Below are 22,128 nucleotides of genomic sequence, written 5' to 3' on the forward strand. Positions count from 1 at the left end.
AATTATTAGAAATAGTTAAGAGTAATATAGTTCAAAACCTAATAGAATTTATTGTGTGGGGTATAAAAAAGAAGTTGTGAAGTTGGATATGGAATTGACCCGGGAGGGGAGGGACGGGGAAGTCGGGGACAAGATGTTGTTAGAGATACTATTTTTCTTTCTTTTTTCCTTTTTCCCCCTTTTTTTTCTTAATTTTTTTCTTCTTTTATTTTTCAAGCTTTTGTATTTTTGTGCTGTATTTTTTTTTATTGTTAAAAACCTCAATAAATATAATTTTTTAAAAAAAAGAATAGATTGAATCATTACTTTTTGGTTACTACTTTTAACAGTGCAATCTTATACATACTTACATTGAGGGAACTCTGAATTCAGAGTTACTCCCAGGTAGTAGGTTGGTATAGGCAGCCTAAGTGAATCCAGTGGTTAGTAAGCTCATGGGGGTGGAACCTGTTCAAGTACCTCTGCAAAACATCTATAGATAACCATCTATATATGTTGTGCTTCACTGTTGGGCCTTCTGCAAACTGGATATGACTCCTGAACTGCTGTATTGAGATCATGTTAGACTTGAAGGAATGTACTAGTACTAGAAAGTGTTAATCAATGCAGAAGTGTGTTGTCTTGCCAGGAGAATTTGTGCAGTTTCCTAAAGTTGAATTTACTATTGCTCATGTAGTAATTTATCTTGAGTTCCATGAGTCCCAAGGCATTGCTGGGCTCAGGAGTGGAGTGGGTGGCAGAGACCTAGGAGCGTGAACAGGAAGATGACATGGGATGGGGAACAGAGGCTGGAGGCGGCATCTACTTCTCCCTCTCAGGATATGACTGCCCTTGCTGAGGAGGCAGGGCTCTCATTTCCCCTCTTTCTTCTTGAGGAAAAGAGTGCAGTAATGGAATCCAAGGTGGAGGGCAGGAGCCAGCTGGGGTGGGGGGAGGAACTGGAGGCTGAAAGGCAGGCACAACCTGGTCTCCCAGGACCTGATGATGAAACTATTCTCCTGCCCCCCCCCACTGGCTTACAGATCACCAGTCTCTGGAATGAGCTCTCCTTGCCCCATCTTTAAAAGTATGGGGGGGGGGTGCTCCTCCAATTCTTCCATGTGGTTCTCAGCTCATTGCCTTGGTCTTGTTGTTGTTGTTTAGTCATTTAGTCGTGTCCGACTCTTCGTGACCCCATGGACCAGAGCACGCCAGGCACTCCTGTCTTGCACTGCCTCCCGCAGTTTGGTCAAACTCATGTTCGTAGCTTCGAGAACACTGTCCAACCATCCCGTCCTCTGTCATCCCCTTCTCCTAGTGCCCGCCATCTTTCCCCACATCAGGGTCTTTTCCAGGGAGTCTTCTCTTCTCAAGAGGTGGCCAAAGTATTGGAGCCTCAGCTTCACAATCTGTCCTTCCAGGGAGCACTCAGGGCTGATTTCCTTAAGAATGGATAGGTTTGATCTTCTTGCAGTCCATGGGACTCTCAAGAGTCTCCTCCAGCACCATAATTCAAAAGCATCAATTCTTCAGTGATCAGCCTTCTTGATGGTCCAGCTCTCACTTCCATACACCACTGCTGGGAAAACCATAGCTTTAACTATACAGACCTTTGTCGGCAAGGTGATGTCTCTGCTTTTTAAGATGCTGTCTAGGTTTGTCATTGCTTTTCTCCCAAGAAGCAGGCGTCTTTTAATTTCGTGACTGCTGTCACCATCTGCAGTGATCAAGGAGCCCAAGAAAGTAAAATCTCTCACTGCCTCCATTTCTTCCCCATCTATTTGCCAGGAGGTGATGGGACCAGTGGCCATGATCTTGGTTTTTTTGATGTTGAGCTTAAGACCATATTTTGCGCTCTCCTCTTTCACCCTCATTAAAAGGTTCTTTAATTCCTCCTCACTTTCTGCCATCAAAGTATTGGAGCCTCAGCTTCACAATCTGTCCTTCCAGTGAGCACTCAGGGCTGATTTCCTTCAGAATGGATGGTTTTCGTTGCTGCCTCCTGTATAATGTTACGAGCCTCCATCCATAGTTCTTCAGGCACTCTGTTCACCAAATCTAAATCCTTAAACCTGTTCCTCACTTCCACTGTGTATTCATAAGGGATTTGATTTAGATTGTATCTTACTGGCCCAGTGGTTTTTCCTACTTTCTTCAGTTTAAGCTGGAATTTTGCTATAAGAAAAATTCTTTTGTCCCCCTCTCTGCAATTTGGAAATGCAGGGGGAAGATATGGTCATTAAGGCAATTCTATTTGGAAAAGGAAGGGTTATAACGAAGAGCTGATTCCTACAGGGGAGAGACAGGCCACAGAGAAGGAAATAGAACATTTAGAGCAGTGGTTTTCAACCAGTGTGCTGTTGCACCTTGGGGTGCCTTGAATGATGGTCAGGGGTGCTGCAGGCAACCCTGGCCTCTGTCCCTCTTTCCCTCCTCTGATATCCTCTTGCGTCTCTGCCTCCCAAAGTCCTCCACAACTATTTGTTGCAGCAGCCTTGGCTACAAGCTCCCCAGGCGAATGGTGCCTCTGGGGCTGGGCCATGGGGTGCTTCCCAGGCCCCTGTGGGGCAATGTGAGGAGGCACCTCTCTTTGGAGGGGGCAGCTCAGAGACCGGGGTGGCAGCTATGGCTGTCCAGAGGACTCCCAAGGAGAGGGGAGCGGAGAGGAGGCTGAGGGAACACTCCACAAGGGAGGGTGTTCAGAAAAGCATGAGAGGCTGCCAGCTCTGCAGGCAAGGAGTGCCATAACTGGGCTCCTGAGCCCCACAGGGGTACCACAGAAAGAATGTAGTTGGTCAAGGGAACTGTGGGCTCAAAAAGGTTGAAAACCTCTGCTTTAGAGCACTATATACAGGCCATAACCAGCCACAATAGCAATGTGGTAGGCATCTGCACCTAGGGAAATAACACAGCTATTTCCCAGAGTTTAAAAACATGGGGTTTCTGAGCTTTGGAAAAAAGAAAACTGCACAGGAAAGCAAAATAAATAAATAAAAGGGGTTGGTTTATGATGCCACAGTATATGCCTACTGTGGAAGCAGAATAATGACAAAGTTTGAATAGATTCATGGGGTGTGAGAAAAATGAGTGGTTTATGGTCCAAGGAGCTTCCATTACAATACTTGCTATAGTGCTGCTGTAGTGCAGGACTGAAGAGTTTGGTTTAAAGTAGTCCTTTTTCTAGCAGAAAAGGGATCTGCTTGCAGAATTAATTTCTTCGTGCCTGGGAGTAAGGAGGGGTGGGGGTGGGAATCAGTGAATGGCAGGGACTTGGTTAAGTAGATAAAGTATGTGGTATCCAGTGGGGAGGTTGAAAAGCTGGATTAATAATGAGCCTGCATTGAGGATTTGTGTTACCTTTTTTATGGCTTCATAGCAGGGTGTTGCTTATCACAGTGTTGCTTTAATAGGAGACACATTGCCCTGGGATCTTGCCACTGCTATGTAACTAGGAACCTGATATTACAGTATTGGTAAGGGCCTCTGTTTGCTTAGGCATTTCAATGCTCTTTTAAAAAAAATAGTAAACATTCGTGTTTCAGCAGCAGCTGGTGAGAGACAGGGGACGAGAAATTTAAACAGAGTGGGGTTCTACGCAGTGCCCCCCTCACCTGGAAAAGGCAGGAAGAACTCTTTTGGGCTGCCTCCAAATTCTAATTTTCTTGAGTGCCACCTATAGGAGAACCATGAGTGGGTTGGGATGGCGGGCGAGACCTCGCCACCCTTTTGAGCCAGCCGTGATCTGGACAGCTCAAGCCGTTGCCTCTGATTGAACCTGTTATGATTCTGTTCACATTCCCCCACCCCTTGGCGGGAGGGGGAGGGGAGATAATACAGTATACTGAAAGGGAAGCAATAGGGATTGGAACCTGTGGTTGGGACATTTCCGGTTGAAGCGCGAGATAGAAAATGCTATCAATTGCTGCTTCTTTCACAACTGCAGCCAGATCCTACCCGTATTTACTCTGGAGTAAGCCCTAGTTTGTTCACGGGGTTTTGCTCCGGCGTAAGTGTGCACGAGGTATGGCAGCCTTAAATATCCGGGAGACGCAGGAGTTGGCTGCGCCCTGCGCTGCTGTAATTCCCCCTCCTTTTGGCGAGGGAGGCGCTGGGCTACACTGTTTACTTGGAAGTCCCACGGTCCACGGAAGTTAATGGTCAAGGTGTGCATTAGGCTACTACTGGCTTAAGCCGGTGCCTGCCTTCATCCCGACCCTAGGCGAGAGGCACAGTTCTGTTCCGCCCGGGCGCTGCCTCTTTAAACGAGCGCGTGGTGGAAGAAGACGCTTGCCCAGCTCTCCTCTGCGCCTCTGAGGGCGGGTTTGAGCACGCGCAAAGCACCGCCCTCCCGCCCTGCGCCGCGGCCGCGGCCGCCGTCTCGCGCTCCTCCCTTTTGCGCGCGCTGCCCCGCCGCCGCCCCATTGGCCGGGTCCTGTCAGCTGATCCTATGTTATTTCCTGTGTGTGTGTGTGAGGGGAGAATGGAGAGAGAAACCTCGGAACCACCACCGCGGAGCCTCCCTCGGCTCGAAGCGGATCCCCGCCGTCCCACGCGCCGCTGAGAAGCGCCGTCCGCTCCGCGCTCCCCCCCCTTAGGGGGGCGGGGAAGGACAGCGACGCTGAGGTAACGGCTTCGGTGCGTGTGAAGCCCTGTCGCGGGCCTCGGTGGAAGGGGCGGGGCGCGCGGCTGAGGCGGGGCGGGAGAAGGAGACGGGGAGAGGGGTGCCCAGGCGGCCCGTGGGCCGCAGCATCCGCGCCCCTCCCCCCAGCCAGGCTCTTGCGATGGCTGTTTGGAGGAGGAATGCCCGGGGGGTGGATCGGAGTTGGGGAGGTCCTCAGGAAACCCTGCGATCTACCTTTGCTCCTTCTGCCCCGTACTTCCCTCCCTGCCTTCTTGCGTACATTGCATCTGAAAAAGGAGAGGGGTGTCGGAGGGGAAGGTTAATGGGGAGGGAGGGAGGGAAGGTTGTTAAAGCGGGGCAGGGGGAATGGCTTCCTTTTGAATACCTGCTGGGATTTCAATCCCCTGGTGGGACGATGCTTTTTCCAAGTCGAAGGAATCGTAGCCTCATGGAGGAGTAGAGAAGGCATCTTGGCTTCTTCCTCAGTCAGAATTCTTGCATTTTGCCTAGGTGTGAAGCAGACCAAAGGACATTCAGTTAGGCCCACTGAATTGGTGGCTTCTCTCTTACACACTCTCTGTGTGTGTGTGCTCGCGCGTTTGTTTTAAACAGTAGACTCTGCGGGACTTCCATAAGATTGAAGTATGAATGAAAAAATAAATAAATTTGTGACCTTCATGGTGTTTTTTAAGGATGTAAGCTCCTCTCCGGTTCAGCTGGTCCCTTGCTTTCTTTCAATTCATCTCTTAGGCAAACTGATGGAATTGACCACCTCAAGTCACTCTGAACTAACTAAAGGTCTAGGTAGAGTCTCAAAACATTAAATATCTTAAATGAGTTGGAAATAATATTTCCTGATGTTGTGCATTAATATGAGCCAAATCGAATTGCATGAAATTTTTCTTAATGGCTCTGTAGCAGTAAATGCTTCAGGCTCTCTTCCCTACTAACACACCATCCACCTTTTTTCTTCATAAGAGTCAACTGAGGTCGTTAGAAGGTATGCTGTCACTTCTGGTAAAACCTAACTGGTGTTGTAGCCACTTATTGGAAGTGTCATGAGTTATTGCCTAGAAGAGTGATAGCAATGCTATATATATGATGAGCAGTGTTAAAGTTAGGAAGACTTAGATACTTCTAATTAGTGTTGCCTTTGCCTGATATACTAGTTTTTTTAAAAAAACAACCAAAAGTATAAATGTTCATATGTCCCCTATATCTATGCTATCCAGTACAATCCTAATTGTTAAAGACAAGAAGGTAGTTTTTGGGCAGCAGGCTTGTATTTGCCCTCAATAATTAAAACAATGTTTTTTTTGTACATTCTACTTTTTTTTAAAGAAAGTAACAAACTCTTAGTTCCCTGGCTTCTGTTTTAGGTTGCAAGTAGTTCCAAAAAGGAATCCAGAGCATATTTAACCAGCACAGTGTATATGTAGTTTTGAAATGGATTGGGGACACCTGACTTCAAATGCTGCTCTGCCATGAAACTGATGGTGGCAATTGGTTCATGGTCACCATCTTTCAGGCTAATCTGTGCCCGCAGAATGGCTGTTGAGGAAAAATGGAATAATCCTGTTCATTGACACCCTGAGCTTCTTGATGAAAGGGTGAAGTGAAGTCACATTAAAATGAGATGAGCGCCACAACCCCAGAGTCGTCCGCGACTGGACCTAACGGTCAGGGGTCCCTTTACCTTTATTTTACTTGTAAATAAATGAATCCTAGTTCTTATTTTCTGAAGTTAATATATTTTGTTTGTCAAAATGGATTACATTTTACTATAATATAGTGCAGCTAGATCCATATTGAATCAGCTGTACACACTACTGTACTTTAGTGGTCTCTATACAGCAGGCATCCCCAAACTTCAGCACTCCAGATGTTTTGGACTACAATTCCCATCTTCCCCGACCACTGGTCCTGTTAGCTAGGGATCATGGGAGTTGTAAGCCAAAACATCTGGAGGGCCGCAGTTTGGGGATGCCTGCTATACAGTATCAGGCTATTCTGACATCTGTAGATAGCAAATCAGGGAACTGAGTGTTTCAGTGCATTCTGAGCACCTCATGAGCATACTTAATGTGAAGCTCTAAGGTAGTTGACGACACTTGACAGCAAAGGTTCCACAAACCTAAGGTACAGTTGTGCTTATATTCTGGGTTAAAAATCCTCAGGCAATAAATTGGTGCTCCTTTTCCTTTTGGTGTATACATACATAGAAGAGAAATACAGTAAGCCTGCAACCTATGCTCATGTGGAGGGTGAACGGATCCCACCTCCAACAGGCTCCTCGTGCACTCCCTCCATCGACTTGGCCGCTAGACCAACCCGCCTGCTGCTGTCCCTCAGCTGCCAGGGCTCCGTACCTTCTGTGGGGGTGCCTCATTGTGCCCCCTCAAAAATGTGCGCCTTAGGCCACTGCCGCCGCCCCCCATGCCTTCATCTTGTATACAGTGGTACCTCGGTTTACGAACACCTCGGGTTACGAACTTTCGGTTTACGAACCATCGAAACCCGGAAGTAAGTAACCCGAGGTTTCCGAGGCCTATGGAGGCCTCCACGGAGGCATCGGAGCGTCCGCGACTGGGACGCAGCCACAGAAGCGCTCCGATGCCTTCACAGAGGCTAACTGCGTCTCTTTCAAAGCGGGTGGGGGGGTCCCTTTGGAAGCGCTTACCTTGCGCATAGAAAACAGCGGTGAGAGGCTTGGCTGCGCGGCGGTGGCGCTCGCAGCTCTCCTTCCCTCTCTACGTGGTGCCACCCGGGCGACCTTTCTCCTCCTCAGAGCAGCCGCTACCACCACCAGGCGCCAGGACTGGCTGGGGTGGCTCGAGGTGCGCCTGGCTGTGCTTGGAGCGGCGGCGGCGGTAGCAGCGGCGGCTTCTCTCAAGCCCGAGCCTCTCCACTCTGCAGGGGCGCAACGGTGAAGGCCCGGCCTCGCTTCTCTTGACCCCTCCGCGAGGCCGGGCCTTCACCGTCGCGCTCCTGCGACGCCTCTCCACATTAGCGCGACGGCGAAGGTGGAGAGACGTCGCAGGAGCGCGACGCTGAAGGTCCGCTTCTCTTGAGCCCTCCGCGAGGCCGGCTCAAGAGAAGCGGACCTTCGCCGTCGCGCTCCTGCGACGCCTCTCCACATTAGCGCGACGGCGAAGGTGGAGAGACGTCGCAGGAGCGCGACGGTGAAGGCCCGGCCTCGCGGAGGGGTCAAGAGAAGCGAGGCCGGGCCTTCACCGTTGCGCCCCTGCAGAGTGGAGAGGCTCGGGCTTGAGAGAAGCCGCCGCTGCTGCCGCCGCCGCCACTCCAACCAGAGCCAGGCGCACCGCGAGCCACCCCAGCCAGTCCTGGCGCCTGGTGGTGGTGGTGGCTGCTCTGAGGAGGAGAAAGGTCGCCCGGCTGGCACCACGTAGAGAGGGAAGGAGAGCTGCGAGTGCCACCGCCGCGCAGCCAAGCCTCTCACCGCTGTTTTCTATGCGCAAGGTAAGCGCTTCCAAAGGGACCCCCCCACCCGCTTTGAAAGAGACGCAGTTAGCCCCTGTGAAGGCATCGGAGCGCTTCTGTGGCTGCGTCCCAGTCGCGGACGCTCCGATGCCTCCGTGGAGGCCTCCATAGGCCTCGGAAACCTCTTGGCAGACAGTGAAATTCATGTTAAATTGAAGCTTTAGGGGGTGTTTTTCATCGTCTGGAACGGATTAATCCACTTTCCATTATTTTTAATGGGAATGTTTGCTTCGGTTTATGAACACTTCGGTTTATGAACAGACTTCTGGAACCAATTGTGTTCATAAACCGAGGTACCACTGTAGTATGGTCTGCTCTGGTTGGCAGTGGTTCTAGGGTATGAGGCAGATATTTCTGTGAGCACCTGATCTTCTTAACTGTTGATACCAGATAATGAACCTGGACCCTTCTTCATGTGAAGCATGTACACTACTGCTGAGCTATAGTCTCCTAAATACCATTTCTCAGTGCTGTGGTATGTGAGCTTTCATATTTAAAGAGTTATGTTCTGTCACTACTGTATCAGACTAGTTAGAGAAGTGTTCTAACTTTCTCCTTATGTTTTTTTAAAAATCAGTAGGGAGTTCTTTTGTCATGGAGAGCATTCAGACCTGTGATCCCGCTGATGTCTAGAACTGGTTCAGTTCCAAGAAGGCTGTGTTATGCTTTTTTAAAATATGCATTTAAACTTTGAGACATGCTGTTTAATACGGTTTTGTTATTTTTTAAGGGAGTATCATTGTCTGTGTCTTGATAGTCCTCTGTGTAACACATGTAGAGTTCTACTACAGTTATGGCTGTAATCCTGTGCACACATAACTAGGAAGAAGCTCCACTGAACATAGCAAGATTTCCTTCTGAGTAAAATATATACTGATTGTATGGTAAATCTGCAAGATCTTTCTCCGTTGCAATATTAGTCTGAAAGAGTTAGCAATGGAGGAAATGTATGGAAGAATTTTGACATAAACTGGATACTGTGTTGTGATCAGTAGTCTACATAATGGTATTAAAGTTTTGACTGCTGATTATATTCTAGTTAACATAGTTGTCCATTTGAAGAGATGCAGCATGTAAACTGCTCAAATGATACATAACTGCAGAGTTCTTTAAACCTGGGTTTCTGGCCCACTAGGGCAGCTATGTTAAATTCATATTAACCAGAATCCCAGTTACGCATATTGTGTGACTAAATGTAGTTGTCTGCTACTCACCATATTGTCATTGTGGATAGTATAGCAAAATGAAACAATATTGAAATTATTAAAGTAGGTTGATATAAACAATTGAAATTTGTTAGTATGTGGAGTTAGTGAAGGCAAAGTGGTTATGTTCATGAATTGCTTATTAATATGCAATGTATTTCTGTTAATGCATGCAAAGTATCAACTTAATCAGTCCAAATACAACCCATTCCCAACCTCACAGCACCACCAAAGAGCATGAACCAAAACTATCCAAGGAAAATATCAGAATTTCACACCGAGATTCTATTTTTAACATCCCAAAGGGATAGAAGAGAGAATTGTCTATAGCAATCAATGGCAACATTCAGAATTTAATAGAGCTGGGATTGGGCACAAATGTGCACACCAAGTATGGAGGAACAAAAACTCAATGGAGAAAAACCCAAAACAACTCAATGAGGACTTGTTGTATTTAGTGGACATGGGCTGCTGCTGGAAGCCTGAACAGATACCCTCTATACTGCAACATTTTGTTGCAGGCCTTTTTTTGTATTTCTATTACTGCATTATCCCGTTAAGTGGCTTGTCTGTGTCATGTGCAGCAGCTAAAATACTGTTAGTGCTAAATGTGTCACATGTTTTCTTGACGCATCACAACCTTCTTGAACTCATTCTAAATGTTTCAAAAAGTATTCTTTTTAAGAATTCACAAAAGCTAGCTGTATGTGCCAGGAGGCATCATGTTGGGGATCGTTCTGCCCGGACACTGAGGTCCAGCGCTGAGGGCCTTCTGGCGGTTCCCTCGCTACAAGAAGCCAAGTTACAGGGAACCAGGCAGAGGACCTTCTCGGTAGTGGCACCCACCCTGTGGAACGCCCTCCCATCAGAGGTCAAAGAGATAAACAACTACCTGACATTTAGAAAATATCTGAAGGCATCCCTGTTTAGGGAAGCTTTTAATGTTTAATAGATTACAGTGGAACCTCTACTGACGAATTTAATCCGTTCCGGATGCACATTCGTATGTAGAAACATTTGTAAGTCGAAACACAGTTTCCCATACGAATGCATTGGGAACGGATTAATTCGTTCCGGAGCCTCACCTCCCTCACTGCCCTGCGCTCGCCACCGCTGGATCGAGCCCTTGCCGCTCCGAGACCGCCTCTCCTGTCCTCGGCTTCTCCGCTCGGAGCGCAGCCGGAGCCGCCATGCGGAGGAAGCGCCCCTCGCTGTCGCTCCAGCCTAGGTGCCCGCCCGGTGTCGGGAGAGGCTCTGCATTGCCACCGCCTGCACCGTGTCCGCACGAGCCCAAGTCCCACACGGCCGGCCGCGGGTGCCCTGGCTCGGCTGCCAACGTCGCCAGGACTGCAACTCCCATCACCCTGCTGGACAGGAGAAGCGACCTTGCAGCAGCGGCGAGGGCTCGATCACACGAGGCTGGCAGAAGGCTGGCCTGGCGGCGGCAAGAGCCCAATCCCGCGAGGTCGGCAGAAGGCCAGCCTCACAGCGGCGGCGGTGAGGGCTCGATCCGGCGGCGAGCGCAGGGCAGCGAGGCCGTTCGGATGTCGAAAATTTCGTAAGCGCGCTGCCATTTTTTACTATATTTTCCGCTTCGTAAGTAGAAAAATTTGTAAGTAGAGTCATTCGTAAGTAGAGGTACCACTGTATTGTATTTTAATGTTCTGCTGGAAGCCGCCCAGAGTGGCTGGGGAGTCCTGGCCAGATGGGCAGGGTATAAATAATAAATTATTATTATTATTATTATTATTATTATTATTATTCGGTGTAATGCAAATAATGGCCTGTTTCAGACAACCATATTTCAGCTTAGTAAGCAGATACATAAACAAGCCATTTTTCTACACATACTGTACAGCCCTTTTGCAGCATTAGCAATCAAATTAGGAAGCCTCTGATAAACCATGATTAACCATTTTGTCCACATGGACAAAATCACTGTAGTTACTGGCTTTGGAACAAGCCAGGATATAAAACTGCAGTTTGAAGTTGGTTTGATATCCTGGCTTGTTCTAAAGCTGATAACCATAGTTGCCCAGTTCTCATGAAAATTGAAATAATGGCTAATGGGAGACTTCCTAGCTTGATGCATGTATTGCAAAGGCCTGGGAGGGGAGCAAAAGTCTTGTTTAAGGTTTATGTATTAAGCCAAGGTATGATTGTCTGAACATGGCCAACAGTGGAAAGTGTTTTATGTTCTTAAGATGTTTGGGCTATTTACTCACAACAACATGAACAGTATAAACACTTCCTGATAAGAACAAGTAGAAGCAGGAAAGCTCAGGCCAGGGAGCTGATGCCATCAGCTCCCAGTTGGCCTAAGGCTAATCAGATTGTTACTACTTTTTATCACGTTTATTTGTTTTAGTATTTCAAAATGGTAAACCATCTTTTCATTTATCAGTGGACAGCTGTACAAAACAGCAAGTAATGAAATGACAGCTGTGGTGAAAAGTGAAAGCTTTACCTTTTGGTTTTGACTAAACCACAATTTCTTGATATGTTGATGTCTAGCAACTCTGATTTATTCTAACTAATTAGTTAAAGCAAACCAGGATCAAACAGAGGTTTCATATCCTTGTTAACTATGTAGAGGTAATATGCAACGCAGCTGGAAGCTCTTGCTTAATCAAAAGTGGTAGAAGCAGAAGCATTTACTCTTCTTTTGCATGCAGAAGACCACAAGAGGAGAGGGTGAGAGCACAATACTAAGTCTTGCAGGATCTTGTTCATGATTTTCATATTCTAAAGAACAGTTTAGATAATCTGAACTGGGCCTTGGTGTTTTGCCTTCTTATTTCTGATTCTTTAGTTTCATCAAAAGTGTCTTGGTTGGCTTTTACACTAAGAGATTGACATTATCTCTGTCACCATGGGTATAAAGAGGCTCAATATACCATTCAGACAACCATTCTCCTGCTTACCATACTGCAAATTATCTTTTGAATGTGCAAGATTTGAAACTGGACTTATGGTAATGCACTTGGACCATTGTTATATTGCCTTTTCATCTATAGGGACATTACTACATGCAGCTTCCCAAGGTGATCATGTAACTGTAGGCCTCAGTAACTGACATTTGAGATGAACCGTTGATCTAATCCATTTACTGCACTTCCTTCCTGAAAAGCTACTCACATAAACAAGATCTGCTTTGCTGTCTTTTCCTGCATTGTGTGCAGGAATTCTGCACAAATTCTGAATAAGGAAGGGTATGGCTTTCCTCACAATACCTTTCATTCATTTCACAATACTTTTCATTCTTTAAGGATATGGAACATCTTTGAGCATTTATAGTGTAGTGGTCAGAGTGTTGGACTGGGACCAGAAGACCTGCATTCGAATTCAGACTTGGCCATAAAGCTCATTGGAATACTGTGAGCCAGTAACCCTTCATCTTTTGCAACATTACAGGGGTGTTATGTGAGGATAAAATGGAAGGGGAAATACTATGTAAGCTGCCACAAACACCTTAACAGAAACACAGGATTGAAAGTAGTAAATTAATAAACCATTGAAGAGCGACGTATACATTCTTTAGGGTCCAGGGGAGAGAAAAAGATGGTTGCACCAACTCAAATTAATTTGATCAGTGCTTAGGAAGTAATTTGATCATACTACAGAAGTATGCATGAAGTATGCACTTGATGATGAACACATCTTTTTTTAAAACAATAAATTATATACCCGCCCTCGTCCCTTGCAGTAGGAATAACAATGTTGGAATCCTTCAACAGGCAAAATATAAACTTGCCATTTTATGTGAATGGCTTGCCCATATCATAAGATGAAGTGCAATACAAAGCATAGTTACTAAAAAGTAAGTCACATTCAGCTCCACAATTCTTACTACTTAGTAAGTATGACTTGATTCCTGCAAGGCTTTTGACAAAGTCTCCCATGATATTTGTCTTAATGACATTTTACCAGATGGTCTGTTAGGTGGATTTGAAGCTGGCCCAAAGAGTGTTCAACAGTGGCTCCATGTCGTCCTATGTATTTCTATGTTGGGTACAGAGGAGTGGCCTTCCATCCTCTGGCAACCCACTTTTTGGGCACAAAAGAATTGGAGTGTTCTGATCCTCCTCACCCAGCCTGTTTGTTTGCCTGCATATCCCCTGTCAGTGCAGCTTCATAGCAACCTCTTCAGTTTCTCTAGCTTATGGATATGTTTTCACACCTGCATGCTGTGCTGTTATTCTTGTGATACCTCACAAAGAATGTAATTGTTAAGTAGATAAAGTAATTGGTCTGCTTTAATTGTGCATGTTGACTGCTAGTTGGAATTAATTAGTTTCATTAGCAGCCAGCCCTTACTCTTTTAATGTTCCATACCTTATTGCAACAACTAAGGAATGATGGTTCTAGGAGGATTGACTTCTTTAATACTGATACTTACATACTGATTACTTTTACTAACTAATGAACTGTTCTTATAACACACTTAACTCCTGCTTCCTTAAACTGCAAAGAAAGGGAATAAAAAAGCAGGAAAGCCTAGTTGCTTTCACTTTTCATAATACAGTGGTACGTCGACTTACGAACGACTCAACAACCAAATTTTTCGACTTACAAATGGGGGTAATGGCCACGCGCTTATGAATGTCTCGACATCCGGAAAAAACCCGCGGCGATTTTAGATAGGGATTTTTCGACTTATACGAATTTTTAGATAGGGTTGCTTTGACAAGAATTTTTCTGTTTTCAATGCATTCCTATGGGAAATTGCGTTTCCAATGACGTTTTTCGACTTACGAAGGTGCCTTCAGAACGGATTAAATTCATAAGTCGAGGCACCACTGTACTTAATAGGAATGGGGGGGGGGATTTTAGGCCTCTCCCTGTGTCACTCCCAAACCATTCCCCTTAAAGGAACACCATACAGTTGCAACTTATCTGCCTCATCTACTGACAACTTGCAGCAAATACTGTTTCTGTGCCATGACTATACAAATGAAACCACATTTACAGTGGTACCTCGGGTTGAGTACACAATCTGTTCCGGGGTGTCGTTCGCAGCCTGAAAAGTCCTCAACCCGAGCAGCGCTTCAGCGCATGCTCGAAGCGCCAATAGAGCACTTCTGCACACACACACACGCACACACACGTGTGGCGAAACCCGGACGTAAACACTTCCGGGGCTGCTGAGTACTTAACTCGAAAGTACGCAACCAGCAGCGAACGCAACCCGAGATATGGCTGTATAGCCTTTGGACACAGATATAATCTGTAACCTGAATTAAACACTTATCAAATCACAAGGAAACAAATTGAAATGTATTGCGTACAAACATGGTGGAGTCACCTGTCTTACAGTTATGGCATTTGGTAATTAATTTGGCAAATTCACATAATTACAGACAAATTCATATCTTTTACTTTGATAGGCGCATTGTTGTGACAAAGAGTGATGTGTTTACCTGAGCTCATTACTCAAATTATGAGAGGAAAATATAGAAGAGGAAGTCCTTCATGAAATCCAGAAGCCCCAATTCTCCCCCCCCCCAATTTTAGCAAAATCATGCACTCTCTGAATGTAGCCTTCTAAAAACAGTAGCTAAAGGAACTACCGCAAAAGTTCCCTCACTTGTAATTTTAGTACTGTCTGATCTCTTCATGGACTACTTAAAATCAGGCTGCATTTTAAACTTAAATTTTAAATTTTAATACTGTATTTTAATCTGTATTTTAATCAATTGCTTCTTATGACTGGGGAGGGCGGGGTATAAATAAAATAAAATAAAAATTTTATTATTATTATTATTCATTATCTTAATTGACATTTGCATGTGTGTTCTTTGCGTCTTTTGTTTTTCTTGCTCGTAAGTGTTTACGCTCATCTGTATATGCCTGTTGGAAAAGAAATCTATGTACAGTATTTTAAATATTTGCAGTTTCACCAGCTCAAGCCTCTTGATGTGGGATGCTGTTGTGAACAGTACCACATTGCTGGTTTGGGAAAGGGTATTTCTATCATCTTTCATAACAATTCCTCCAAAGAAGATGTTGAAAAGTTAGCTAGTAAAATGTTCTTAAGTACCCTTGTAACATACAATCAAGCTGACATTCTGCTCTAGTTTCCTAGATAGCAGGCCAAACTGCTGATAATAGGACAAGAAACCAAGAGGACATTTTGAGTTTGAAATTGCTACTATAAGATCACAAGTGATTTTAAATACAGTCAAACCCCTGTTTGCGACCGCCTCTGTTTGCGACCGCTTCGGTTTCCGACCACCGCGGACCCAGAAGTGTTTACATCTGGGTTCCACGGCGCTTGGATGCGCAGAAGCGATCTGCGCAGCGCGTGCGTGCATAGAAGCGTGGCTTGGGGAGCGACCGGCTCCTCGGAACCAATTGTGGTTGTAAATGGAGGTATGACTGTAGACATTAAAAACTACTTACTTTACTGGGAAATGGAATTATTTTGCTAATTAATCTTTCTCTTTTTCTCTTCTAGGCGGGTTGCTGAGCTGTCAGTCTGCAGCTGAACAGCATGCAGTCCTTTCGAGAGCAAAGCAGTTACCACGGAAACCAGCAGAACTACCCACAGGAAGTGCATGGTGCATCCCGTCTAGAAGAATTTAGCACCCGCCAGCAGGCTCAGATGTTCCAGAGTTTTGGAGGAGGTGGCAGCAACAGTGGGCGCCGTGGAGCAGCAGGCAGTTCTGCCTCAATGGCTGGTGAGAGCTCTGGACATCAGAGCTATCAAAGTTTCAGAAAGGAAGCAGGAGAATTCTACTATATGGCCTCAAGTAAGGATCCTGTGGCAGCCGGAGGGCAGCAACTTCCTCAGCGCAGGCCTTCTGGGCCAGTACAGAGCTATGGACCACCCCAAGGGAGCAGCTTTGGGAGTCAGTATGGGAGTGAAGGTCATGTGAGCCAGTTTCAAACGCAACACTCATCCCTTAGTGGTGTGACCCATTATCAACAGGATTATACTGGTCCTTTCTCCCCTGGAAGTGCTCAGTACCAGCAGCAAAGTTCGAGCCAGCAGCAGCAACAGGTTCAGCAGATGAGACAACAGCTCTACCAGTCTCATCAGCCTTTGCCACAAGCCTCCAGCCAGTCTGCCTCCAGCACATCTCATATGCAGCCAATGCAGCGTACTTCAACTCTGCCTTCCTCTGCTTCTGGCTATCAGTTGCGAGTGGGTCAGTATAGCCAACACTATCAGCCTCCTGCTGCTTCTTCCTCTTCTTCCTTTCCTTCTCCTCAGCGTTTTAGCCAATCTGGGCAGAACTATGATGGCAGTTACAGTGTGAATGCTGGTTCACAGTATGAAGGACATGCTGTTGGGTCGGGTTCGCAAACTTATGGAGCTCAGTCAAACTACACCTTTCAGGCACAGCCAATGAAGAACTTTGAACAGTCAAAGTTACCCCAAGGCAGTCAGCAGGCACAGGGACAGGGACAGGGACAGCAGTCACAGCAGCAGCAGCAGCAGCAGCAGCCGCCTCCCTCACAGCATGTAATGCAGTACTCAAATACTGCAACCAAACTGTCTCTTCAGAGTCAAGTAGGTCAGTACAACCAGGCTGAGGTTCCTGTGAGATCACCCATGCAGTTCCACCAGAATTTTAGTCCTATATCTAACCCCTCACCAGCTGCCTCTGTGGTCCAGTCCCCAAGCTGCAGCTCCACACCATCTCCTCTCATGGCAGGTGGTGAGAACCTTCAGTGTGGACAAAGCAACATGCCTGTAGCCTCTAGAAACCGCATTTTACAAATGATGCCTCAGCTTAGTCCAACACCATCCATGATGCCAAGTCCCAATGCTCAGGGTGGAGGATTCAAGGGATTTGGGCTTGAAGGACTGCAGGAAAAGAGGCTTACAGATCCAGGACTAAGCAGCCTAAGTGCTTTAAGTAGTCAAGTGGCTAATCTTCCCAATACAGTCCAGCACATGCTACTTTCAGATGCTTTGGCACCTCAAAAGAAAAACTCCAAAAGATCTTCACTATCTAAAAAGGCTGATAGCTGCACAAACTCAGAAGGCTCTTCCCAAGCAGAGGAACAGCTCAAGTCTCCTCTGGCAGAATCAATTGATGGTGGCTGCTCCAGTAGTTCGGAGGACCAAGGCGAGAGGGTGAGACAACTGAGCGGTCAGAGTACCAGTTCTGATACCACCTACAAGGGGGGTAATTTAGAGAGATCCCACCCATCACCAACACAAGCATCTCAAAATGAGCCTCCAAAGCTCAGCACTAGCCCTGCAGATGAGGAAGAAGTGGCCTCTCCTCCTGATGAAAAGGAGGCCTTGGTTGCTGTGGAGACACCTCCAAAGGTCAATGAAAAGGCAGTTGGTGTGATAGTTTCCCGAGAAGCTATGACAGGCAGAGTGGAAAAGTCAGGTGGGCAGGATAAGCAGCAACAAGATGATGTTTCCACAGGTGCTCAAGCACCACCTTCTGCCAGTGTGATGAAAGACACTGGGCTTCTGGGACCACAGCAAGAGCCACAAGGAGGGAGTAAGGGGAGCAAAAGTGGGGACAGCAGCACTAACCACAACGGAGATGGAAACGGACAGCTTGGTCATGCTGTTGTTGGCTCCAGTTTTTCAGGCAGAACCGAGCCTTCAAAATCCCCTGGTAGTTTGAGGTATAGCTACAAAGACAATATTGGGGTTAGTATGCAGAGAAATGCTGGCAACTTCCCTCAGTATCCTTCAGGTCAGGATAAAGGGGATTTTCCAGGGCATAGTGAGCGAAAGGGCAGGAATGAGAAATTTCCTAGTCTGTTGCAGGAAGTTTTGCAAGGCTATCACCATCACCCTGACAGAAGATATTCTAGAAATGCACAAGATCATCATGGGATGACTGGAACTCTCGAGGGTACCATGAGACCCAATGTCCTGATCAATCAAGCCAATGAATTAAGTAATAGAGGTCTTTTAAACAAAAGCATAGGCTCTCTCTTGGAAAATCCACACTGGAGCCACTGGGATAGAAAGTCTAGTGGCACAACTTCTGAGATGAAACAGATAAATCTAGCTGACTATCCCATGCCTCGAAAGTTAGAGATAGAGTCCCAATCCTCTGCTCATGAAGGTGGAGGACTCTCTGAGAGGAGATCAGTTATTTGTGATATATCACCCTTGAGGCAGATTGCTAGAGAACCTGGGCCTCACTCTCTGGGACACATGGGTCCTGATGGCAGGAGTGGAAGGAGTGACCGTCTAACTCCTGGTCAGTCAGTCATCCTTCCTGGTGGTCTGGTGACCATGGAAGCAAAGCTAAAGTCTCACAGTGGGCAAATCAAGGAAGAAGATTTTGAACAATCTAAGGCCTCTGCCAACATCAACAATAAAAAATCTGGAGACCATTGTCATCTTGCAAGTTTTAAGCATGAGTCTTACCGAGGTAATGCTAGCCCAGGAGCTGCAGCTCTTGATTCTGCAGCAGAATACCTTTTGCAACAAGATAACCGATCACAGCTCAAGCGAGGACCTGGCAGAATGGGAAGCAGCCGAGAGGGAATGAGAGGTAAATCTCCCTCTCAGTTTCATGATCTGGCAGACAAATTAAAGATGTCACCAGGTAGAAGCAGAGGTCCAGGCACAGATCTTCACCACATGAATCCACACATGGTGCTTTCTGACAGGGTGAACCGGGCTTCCTTACACTCTCCTTTCCCTCCAAATTCTGAAAGCTCCTCGTTAGCTTCAGTTTATCACACTAATGCTCGATCTCATGCTTTTGGTGATCCTAACCAGGGGCTGAATTCCCAGTACCACTACAAAAGGCAGCTGTACCAACAACAACAGGAAGAATACAAAGATTGGAGTAGCAGCTCTGCCCAGGGAGTGATTGCAGCTGCTCAGCATAGGCAGGAGACAGCAAGAAAGAGCCCAAGGCAACAGCAGTTCTTGGACAGAGTAAGGAGTCCTTTGAAAAATGACAAGGATGGAATGATGTATCTCCATTCTGGTTCTTACCATGATGCTGTCAGCCAAGACGCAAGCCGTTGCTTGTTAGGGAGTGATGGGTCTCTTCAAAATAAGTGTGCTGAAATTAAACATTTGAATCAAAAGATTCAGCAACAAGAATCTGGTTGGGATCTTTCCCGACAGGTGACTACTGGGAAAAACAGTGGCTCTCTAGGAGCAACTAGTCAGAAGAGATTTGCATCTCAAGATAGTGATACACACAAGCGTGAAGATGCTGGAGATGTACTTAAATCTGGCAATGCCATGGTAAGGATTCCTGGCCATGAAGAGCAGTCTTCTCAAAATCCTTTAATCATGAGAAGGAGAGTCCGCTCTTTTATCTCTCCTATTCCCAGCAAGAGGCAGTTGCAGGAAATGAAGAATAGTGGCACTGAAGACAAAGGACGCCTGCTCACTTCGTCAAAGGATGGAGCTGATAAAACACTCAACTCCTATGCCCATTCTTCCCAAAGCCAAGATGTTAGTAAGTCACTCTCAAAAGGAGAATCTCCTAGGAATCTTCCAAGTCCTGACAATAGAAATTGCTCTGCTGTTTCCCTCACAAGCCCAGCTAAAACAAAAATTCTGCCTCCACGGAAGGGCCGTGGGTTAAAATTGGAAGCTATTGTTCAAAAAATCACATCCCCTAATGTTCGGAGGAGTGCTTCTTCAAATTGTGCTGAAGCTGGCCCAGATGCAGTAACCCTTGATGACATTCTGTCACTGAAGAGTGGCCCAACAGAGGGTGGGAATGTGTCCAATCATGGAATAGAAGCAGAAAATATAAAAGAAGAAATTGTGCTGGATCAAGAGAGCCAGGAATTGACTAGTGAAATTTCTCTGACAATACCTTCTGAAGAATGGCATGCGGATAGAGATGAGGTAGTAAAAGACGAGACATCTGAACTTGCAAGTGTTGTCAAGGAGGCCCCAGTGCCTACTGTGATCCCAGCACCTTCACAAAAATCTGTTTGTCAGGGAAGAACAGATGGCTCACTAACTGGGGCAGGATCTATAAGCTTTTCTGAATTAAAAACAGTCTCTCCATCCAAAGTCTTGACTCCTGAACCAAATCTAAAGCCTGAAGAGAAGGGTGGAGATGCAGTCATTGTGACACCCAAGCCAGATCCTTTTCCTCCAAAGGGTTATTTTCCTTCTGGTAAGAAGAAGGGGCGGCCTATTGGTAGTGTAAACAAACAGAAGAAGCAGCAGCAGCAACAACAGCAGCCGCCTCCGCTGCCGCCTCCACCACCGCCGCCACCGCCACCTCAACAACAGTTGCTGCTTCCGCCACTTCCATCAGTACCAGAAACACCACAGCCATCAGAGGAGGCAGGAGGTGGAGAACCTAAACCTAAGAGACAGCGAAGAGAGAGGAGGAAACCTACAGCACAGCCACGGAAGCGGAAGCCAAGACGAGCTGCTCCAATTGTGGAGCCCCAGGAACCAGAGATCAAACTGAAATATGCCACACAGTCTCTTGATAAAACTGATAACAAGAACAAGTCTTTTTTTCCCTATATTCATGTAGTGAACAAGTGTGAGATAGGTGCTGTATGCACAATAATTAATGCAGAGGAAGAGGAGCAGAATAAGCTGGTGAGGGGCCGAAAAGGGCAGAGGTCATCAACACCACCTCCCAGCAATGTTGAGAGCAAAGTACTGCCTATTTCCTCTTTCATGCTACAGGGCCCTGTAGTAACAGAGTCCTCTGTCATGGGCCACCTGGTTTGTTGCCTGTGTGGCAAGTGGGCCAGCTATCGCAACATGGGTGATCTCTTTGGACCTTTCTATCCCCAGGATTATGCGGCCACATTGCCCAAGAACCCCCCTCCCAAGAGGGCCACAGAAATGCAAAATAAGGTCAAAGTACGGCATAAAAGTGCATTGAATGGTTCCAAGATGGATACAGAGGAGGAGGAGGAAGAGCAGCAGCAGCAAAAGGAGCAGAGAAGCCTCACTGCCCACCCTCGCTTTAAGAGACGGCATCGCTCAGAGGACTGTGCTGGGGCCTCTCGGTCCCTTTCAAGAGGCGCTGCTTGTAAAAAGGCAACCACTGAGGGTAGCAATGTTGGTGAAAAAGCTCCTTTGGACTCTAAGCCCCCCATGTCCACTTCAGAAGGTGGTCCTGAGTTGGAGTTACAAATTCCTGAACTACCTCTTGACAGCAATGAATTTTGGGTCCACGAGGGCTGTATTCTCTGGGCCAATGGGATTTACCTGGTCTGTGGCAAGCTTTATGGGCTGCAAGAAGCTGTGGAAATATCTAAAGAGATGGTGAGTACCATAAATGAATAATGCTGTAAAGTTTCTTTTTCAACCAGCTTGGTGTTTCCTGTGTTCCCAGTTTTATTTCCTTCACTTACGCCTTCGCAATGGTGGTGCCATTGTAATTGTGTGGATTAGGTATGGCCTATATATGTAAACTGGAATTTGCTTTCAATGTTACTTGTAGTATAATTTTAGACTGGCATTTACAGAATTGCCTTGTGCATTGACTGCTGGTCCCTATTAGGAATATTAGTGACTTTGTGTGGCCCATGGGGGTTGGGAGCCAAGGTACTAATTATGTTTTTTAACCGATAGGGATAGCTAGCTGCCAAAATATGATTAATTGCAGCAACACAATTTTATTTCCATTTCCGTCTTTTAACATCTTTAATGCTTCTTGGACGCTAGTATTTTATTCTTTCCATCACAGTGAAACTCGCTGAGTTATATATTTGTAGGGAAAGGCTTGTATCTGATACAGAAAATGGAACAAGAGGTACACCTGCCGAAAGACATCCTGAGGCAAAAGAAATACTTAGTTGAACTAGTTTCTATTTTGTGTTGCCACCTGAGGTTAAGCTTCTGGCTTAAACAAGCTGAAATTAATTTTCAGTACCCCATACACA

At 46.3% G+C, this 22,128-nt stretch overlaps 1 protein-coding gene across 4 annotated transcripts in view; it reads left to right on the forward strand.

The window, feature by feature from the left end:
* TCF20 (transcription factor 20) overlaps positions 1-22,128 on the forward strand; it is a 195,407-nt gene that overhangs the window by 111,031 nt on the left and 62,248 nt on the right. For 2 of the 4 annotated variants that reach the window (XM_088676606.1, XM_035128489.3), the window contains exons 1-2: positions 4,432-4,602; positions 15,764-21,508. In XM_088676606.1, coding sequence (XP_088532732.1) covers positions 15,800-21,508 — 5,709 coding nt within the window. In that variant the 5' untranslated portion in view covers positions 4,432-4,602; positions 15,764-15,799. Of the gene's footprint in view, positions 1-4,431; positions 4,615-15,763; positions 21,509-22,128 lie in introns of those variants that run through there. The other 2 variants (XM_060279784.2, XM_060279783.2) reach the window with 2 other exon arrangements.

The sequence above is a fragment of the Zootoca vivipara genome, chromosome 9 (assembly GCF_965207765.1).
Source record: "Zootoca vivipara chromosome 9, rZooViv2.hap1.1, whole genome shotgun sequence".
Classification (NCBI taxonomy): Eukaryota; Metazoa; Chordata; class Lepidosauria; order Squamata; family Lacertidae; genus Zootoca; species Zootoca vivipara.